This window comes from Haliotis rubra, unplaced genomic scaffold (genome assembly GCF_003918875.1).
Source record: "Haliotis rubra isolate DU_JTF1 unplaced genomic scaffold, ASM391887v1 Scf951, whole genome shotgun sequence".
Lineage (NCBI taxonomy): Eukaryota > Metazoa > Mollusca > Gastropoda > Lepetellida > Haliotidae > Haliotis > Haliotis rubra.
In genome coordinates, this window is record NW_025767692.1 from 268,637 (window position 1) to 275,890 (window position 7,254).

The 7,254-nt window shown below is 38.7% G+C and overlaps 1 protein-coding gene across 4 annotated transcripts in view; it reads left to right on the forward strand.

The window, feature by feature from the left end:
- The window catches only part of LOC124264952 (roundabout homolog 1-like), a 72,778-nt gene that overhangs the window by 64,692 nt on the left and 832 nt on the right, over window positions 1–7,254 (forward strand). For all 4 annotated transcript variants that reach the window (XM_046699734.1, XM_046699733.1, XM_046699737.1 and 1 more), the window contains exons 7-11: window positions 872–1,083; window positions 2,738–2,841; window positions 4,230–4,398; window positions 5,183–5,581; window positions 6,356–6,457. In XM_046699734.1, coding sequence (XP_046555690.1) covers window positions 872–1,083; window positions 2,738–2,841; window positions 4,230–4,398; window positions 5,183–5,581; window positions 6,356–6,450 — 979 coding nt within the window. In that variant the 3' untranslated portion in view covers window positions 6,451–6,457. The remainder of the gene's footprint in view (window positions 1–871; window positions 1,084–2,737; window positions 2,842–4,229; window positions 4,399–5,182; window positions 5,582–6,355; window positions 6,458–7,254) is intronic.

Sequence of the window (7,254 nt, forward strand, 5' to 3'; positions counted from 1 at the left end):
ATTTTTGTATTGTATTTTTCATGCACTCCCAGGTTGAGAAGTGACTTTATTGATTAGAAAAATATAACTAGATAGAACCAGACAAATATAACAAATGGTTCACATGAGTTGTTAACATGGACAATCACAAATCCCATACTGAAACATAGACTAATTTATACTATAGGTTGCATAGATTACTATCAAACAGGAGTCATGCCACAATCTTGAGAAAATTATTGGATTGGGATTGGGATTACAATTCAGGGATGGAAATACTCTTGATTCTCAGTGTGCCTTAGGGCACCAGGCAAATATTTTAGGTGTGCCTTCAGAAATCAAGTTTGCCCACATGTTTTTAGAATCAATGACTGTAGCAAGGATGATGATCTTTTGAAATTTATTGTCAGAAAACAACAAATCTGTTATCACTGATATGTCTTCTGTTTTAAGATGGCTTTCTTATGTTTCATTTGTTCTGCTTTCCCAGCACCTTTAATAGCTAAGAATTGTGTGAGATGTTATCTTGTTCAACATATCTTACATCCACAATTTCCACCTGAACTATTAGGACTCCCAACACTCTAAATGAGAAAAAACAACAACCAGATTTCCCTATATCATCCATCATAATTCCAGTGATTTCCTGGGCGTAAAAGTCAATAAATGTTTTTGCATGTTTGTCATTTGCATAAGTGTTTTGTTTGGGGATTAAATGACTAAAGGTGAGTTATGTCTCTAAAATAATTAGGCGTGCCATAAGGGCACTGAGAACATTTTTATCCGGGCCATTTCAATATTTACCGTGCCATGGCACCCTAATATATGGGGTATTTGGAACCTTGCAATTACATCTGTGCCTAAAAAACATGTCTTGAACATCTTTTTGCAGATGTAATAATGGACGAATTGACGAGAAGCTGATAGAAAAAGATGTAACGAACCCTCGTGGAGGCCCTGAGAGAAAGATCAAGTCTATTTATCGAGTACCAGCGGAGACTGTTATCAGTGCCGGAGATTATTCCTGCATCTGTTATGCTTGGTTCATGACAGATGCTGGCTGGTCAGGCACAGAAACCAAGCCTGGAATAGTAAAGTTGGCAGGTAATAGACTGTTACCACAATGTTGTTATTGGAACCCTTGAAGATCTGGGTTAGAATTGGTCTTCAGTAACCCACAATTACACACTGCCATTTCGAAAGTGGTCAAGTGTAACATACATTGTATGTTTTGTTTGAGATTACACTTTCTCAGTAAAGTACAGATTCTAGTACTTTTGTTGTGTTGAGTCCATTAAGGATCTGAACCCACATCCTCAGAGTCAGGCACCTAATCACCAGCACACGAAGTCAAACGCCTAACCCGCTCAACCACCACGGCATCTAGTACTAGAATCTGTACTTAACTGAGAAAGTGTAATCCCAAATATAACATCCAACAGAGCTACAGATAACTTTTTGGGACATTGAGTTATGTACTCCCTTGTCTTCATCTCAATTGGGTATCCTAATTTTCCTTTGAGTAACGAAATAAATTGTACTCACCTCACTCAAACTCATTTGGGTAATTTTCCATTTTCCATTAATTTTAAAAATATAATATAGTTTAAATGTTAATGTTTGTGCTTTACCTTTGATCTCTAATATGAGAAACAATAAGAAAGACTGCAAGTTGTCAAGTTCATGTCCTAAAATAGAACCTCTCAATATACATCAGTTATTTTATACTCACATTTATTGAGTATTTACAAAACGTCCAAGCGTACTTGTGCGCAATAGACTTAATAGGAATTGGGTTTTCACATAAATGTTTGCGTAATTTACGCAGATACGCAGCTTATCTGTATCCCTGATCCAATGTATGTTGAGTAACTCATGCTTGTCGTAAGAGCCGACTAACGGGATTGGGTGGTCAGGCTTGCTGACTTGGTTGACACGCGTCATCTTATCCCCGTTACATACCTGGTAGAGTGATGCTCACTGATCACTGGATTGTCTGGTCCAGACTCGATTATTTACTGACCGCAGTCATATAGCTGGAATAATGCAGAGTGTGGCATTAAACAACAAACAAACAAATGTTATTTGACCATCTGCATATTTTGTTAACTAGACTATTTTTCATGTCCACCCTTGTGAGTATGAATTATATTGCTATTGATTTAAAAAAAATATGTTTGAAAATGTTTGTGCTGTGTTTAGTTTTCAGTGATGCAGGCATTGTGGACAATGTAGCTATGGTGTTCAGTTATGTAGCTCCTTTTCACAATAGAACTATGATGTTCAATGATGTATTTTTTTGTAGACAATGTAGATCTGTTGTACAAATATGTATTTTCTGTTGACAATATGGCTATATATTTCAGTTATATAGTTGTTTGTTTTACAATGTAGCTTTATTGATCAGTGATGTAGTTTTTTGTGGACATTGTAGCTAAATTCTTTGTGGTTTGTGTAGCTGAGTAAGTGAGTTTAAATAATCAAGTGATCAACAGCATGAGCATTGATCTACACAATTGGGATGTGATGACATGTGTAAACCAAGTCCGCATGCCTGACAACCTGATCCTGTTAGTCGCCTCTTTCGACAAGCATGAGTTACTGAAGATCAACTCTAACCCAGATCTTCACGAGTCTTAGTGTAGCTATATTCTATAGGTATAATTTAGCTCTCATAAAATTGCAGGACTAAGCTTTCAAGGTATAGCTATTGTTTCTGAAGTGTGAACAGTATACACTTTTCAGTGATCAATTTCAGAGATTGATGAACGGTTTGTCTCTGAGCTTGAGGACATGACTGTGGCGCCAGGTTCAACTGTTACATTCCGATGCCAGCCACCCAGGGGAACCCCAGCACCCAAGGTCAGTACCCACCTAACACGAAACAAGCAGGTGGAAAGAGTAGTCCTTATTAGGATTCCTGAGAAGAATTGGTCCTTAGTAACTAAACATGTTATGAGAGAGAACTGATAGTTATGTCATCAAAGAAAGTTGGTGCTCAAATATCAGATGCTGATTGTCAGTGTCCAAGATGTAGCATATAATTTAACTGTGTCTGATGTCAAAATACCCAAAATTCTCCTTTCCAGTTAAACTTCTGACAACTGGCCCCAATTACTCAAAACAAACTTAAGTTTTTACTCAGATTTCAAACTGAGTTTGACAATTTGAAACAACTGAATTTTTAACTCAACTGCATTTTTAAAATAAAAAAGCCCAAACAACTTAAGTAATCTATCCACCAAACTCAAATTGACAACTATGTTTGAGTTTAATATTGATTTCAGTTCAACATGGGAAATGCATTTTCTCAAATTTGAGTAAAAATTCGAACTTAAGTTAAAACTCAGACTTAAGTTTGTTTCGAGAAATCGGGGCCAGATTTGTAAGCATCACTTGGTATTCATTTCACTGAAAAACAAATATGACAACATACATACTTTCATCCAAATCACACGTAGGTGTTACATTGAGATTATTTTAGGGGTGCTTCAGTAAACTGTGCCCCATTTGTTCACATTGTTGCAGAGTTCTTCATCATCTGCATATCTGTGTAAAATAAATAAATTCATTGTAAGAAATTAATTGAGTTATTTGTAAAACATACATGAGAAATATTTCAGTTACATATTAAATGTTATTATTGAAGATGGGCTTTCAAATAGCATAGGCCATGAAGTTATGGTATTGTGGTTAGAGCGTCCGCCCAGAGAGCGGAAGGTCGCGGGTTCGATCCCAGGTCGCGTCATACCAAAGATGGTACTTGTTGGTCCACTGCCTGGCGCTGACGCATTAATGGGTACAACAAGGACTGGCAGCTCAGTGTCAGTATAATGTGTCTGAGTGGGGTATTCATGGTATCTTTGTGAGCTAGCACTATAAAACCAGCTTAAGTCTGGGATAGTACAAGCAGCCACACAAACACCCACATGCACGTCATCATATGAGCGAAATATTCATAAGTACAACGTCAAACACCATGAAGTTAGAACTGAATTTAATAACGGATGTCTATTTCCTGACTGAATGCTGACATGTCAATGGAAACAGAATTATTAACAGAAAAGCAAAGAAAACATGGAGTAATTGCTTTAAACTGCTCTAAAAGACTGAAAACCCAAAGAAAAATATGAATACCATTTGAGAGTGATAAGATCAGCTGGAGCACTTTTAAAAGCTGATTCATCACACATCATAATTAGCATACATTGAGGACATTGATAATCATATCATGTACCTTTGTATTTCAGGTCATCTGGGCACTGAACAACCAACAGCTTGCTGAGAGCGCCTCTGTAGAGATATCTGGCAATACTCTCATGATTAAACAAGTCGACTCCAGATACGAGGGTCAGATTAGCTGTGTGGCCCAGAACATTGCGGGAACCCAGAGATCAACGGCAGTCTTGAGATTGTCAGGTAACATTACATTTTCTAATTTGAGCTCATCTGACTGAATATAGATTTTAGAGTTGTCCTCAGCATTCAGTCAGAAGATATTTAGTTATGAGTGCTGACAGGAACCTTTGCTCAGTGGTTGTCACACACTGTTGACTACATGTCAATATCCAAGTGAGCTTCAGTTCTGTGGCACCAATTAGGGGAATTATCAAAAACACATATTCTACAGAAGATTGTATTTGTAAGAATGTTGTATGACATTGGTGTGAAACAAGTAACAATTAATATGCATCATTGTCATGAGTACATGACACATTTGTATGGATAGCAATCCATAAAACCAGTCATGTATTCATGTTTGTCCAATTACTAACTGCCTTTCAACTTCAACAACATTATCTTCTCCACATGAGCACAATGTGTGAAGCCCATTTCTGATGTTCCCCGCCGTGATATTGCTGGAATATTGCTAAATGCGGAGTAAAACCATACTCACTCACTCACTCAACATTATCATGTTATAAGACTGCAGTATATGTTATTGTATGTTAATAAGTTGTGTGAATAGTCTTGCTTGTTGTGTGCGTGTGTGTCATTAAAACTTGCAGAGGTTTTCATTTGAAATCTACAGCAGTGTCAAATCCATCACCTGTGAAACGAACATGTTTTTCTACCATTACCTGGAATAAGACATGCATCAATCGGTAAGACTTACCACTCCCTCATATGGTTCCTTCATGGGCAATACTGAGGCATAATACTAACATAAGTTATGTATCACTTGGATATTAACTGTTTTCAGAGGATGCTGAGATGGTTGACAGCAGTAAAGAAACTACTGACTTCCCGACCACCCTGATGACCAGTACCAGTCCTGCTCCTCCAGGGTCATCTTACTTCAGCCAAGACCTGGAAGATGTCTACTACGCAGCAAGACGACAACCTGCCGAACTTGTGTGCACCTACATCGGTGCCAATCTCCTCACTGTCCGCTGTAACGGGAACCGTCTAGCCGCAAACCGTGTTACTACTCAGGAAGATGTTATCAACGGTCAGAAAAGCATTACCGGCATTGTCAATATCCGACTGCAGGAAATACGAGAGACTTCTGGAGAATTCTACTGTATGTGTCTGGCATGGACAGCCAAGGACGGTGCCTGGAAAACCATCGAAGGAAGTAGATCAGTAATCAGGGAAGCATGTAAGTAATACTGTATGTAGCATCCATATAATATCCGAGTCCAATGCTGGGATTCGAACTTCTGATCCGAAGTCGGACGCCTTTAAACATGACCAAAGAGGTGAACCCTGTCTACGTAATACCAATGTATGAAATAAGCCAAAAAGCCAGACAGACATCAGGGCTGGTAACTTCAAAATGTTACCAGCCAAAAATGGACTTAACCAGACCACACACCAAGATGTATTTGCTCAGATGTATGGAACATCTAAACAAATTTACCAGACCATCGGGCTGTCTAGTTATAAATTTAGACTGTCCGTCAGAGGTCAAGCTCACTTAGAAAATGTATTTCACACAGGCTGTTTTATGAGGATTGGAAGGTTATAGGACTTGGCTGATTGTGGGGTAGCCTAGTGCTTTAAGTGTTTGCTCGTCATGCCGAAGACCCGGGTTCGATTCCCCACATGGGTACAATGAGTGAAGACCACTTCTGGGGCCTCGCCATGATATATTTCTGGACTATGCTAAAAGCGGCATAAAACCAAACTAATTATCAATGGTTGTGTCTATTGGGAGAAATGCTAATGCTGTCAACCACTTATTTGTTTGTTCCATACTTCAGTATATACTGGCTGCTGTGAGAGAGCTGATGACTATATTGTTACACAACATTCACTACATGTTAAGCGACATTCAACCAGTATTGATGTTCATGGTAGTGATATTTCATGACAAATATTAGCATAACTGTTGACCTTTTCAAGCTGACATATGACCTGATTTTCCTTTCAGTCTTGGAAAAAGCTTTCATGGTTGTGCCGCAAGACATTGAAGTAATGGCTGGACGCACAGCCGTGTTTGACTGTGTACCCCCTCTTGGGGCCTGATCCCCAGGTATGGAGGCGTTACTTGAAACCTAGAACTGTGTTAACCCTACAACAGTGTTATCCCTAGAACAGTGTTTACCCTAGAACAATGTTTACCCCAGGACAGTCTTAACCCTAGAACAATGTTTACCCTACAACAGTGTTTACCCTAGAACAGTGTTAACCCTACAACAGTGTTATCCCCATAACAGTCTTAACCCTAGAACAATGTTTACCCTACAACCCTAGAACAATTTACCCTACAACAGTGTTTACCCTAGAACTGTGTTAACTCTATAACAGTGTTAACCCTAGAACAGTGTTTACCCTACAACAGTGTTTACTCTAGAACAGTCTTAACCCTAGAACAATGTTCACCCTACAACAGTGTTTACTCTAGAACGATCTTAACCCTGGAACAGTGTTATCCCTATAACAGTCTTAACCCTAGAACAGTGTTAACCCTAAAACAGTGTTTACCCTAGAACAGTCTTAACCCTAGAACAATGTTTACCCTACAACAGTGTTTACTCTAGAACAATCTTAACCCTAGAACAATGTTTACCCTACAACAGTCTTAACCCTGGAACAATGTTTACCCTACAACAGTCTTAACCCTGGAACAATGTTTACCCTACAACAGTGTTGACCCTAGAACAGTGTTAACCCTACAACGGTGTTTATTCTAGAACAATCTTAACCCTAGAACAATGTTTACCCTACAACAGTGTTAACCCTAGAACAGTGTTAACCCCAGAATAGTGTTTACCCCAGAACAGTGTTTACCCTAGAACTGTTTTAACAATAGAACAATGTTTACCCTAG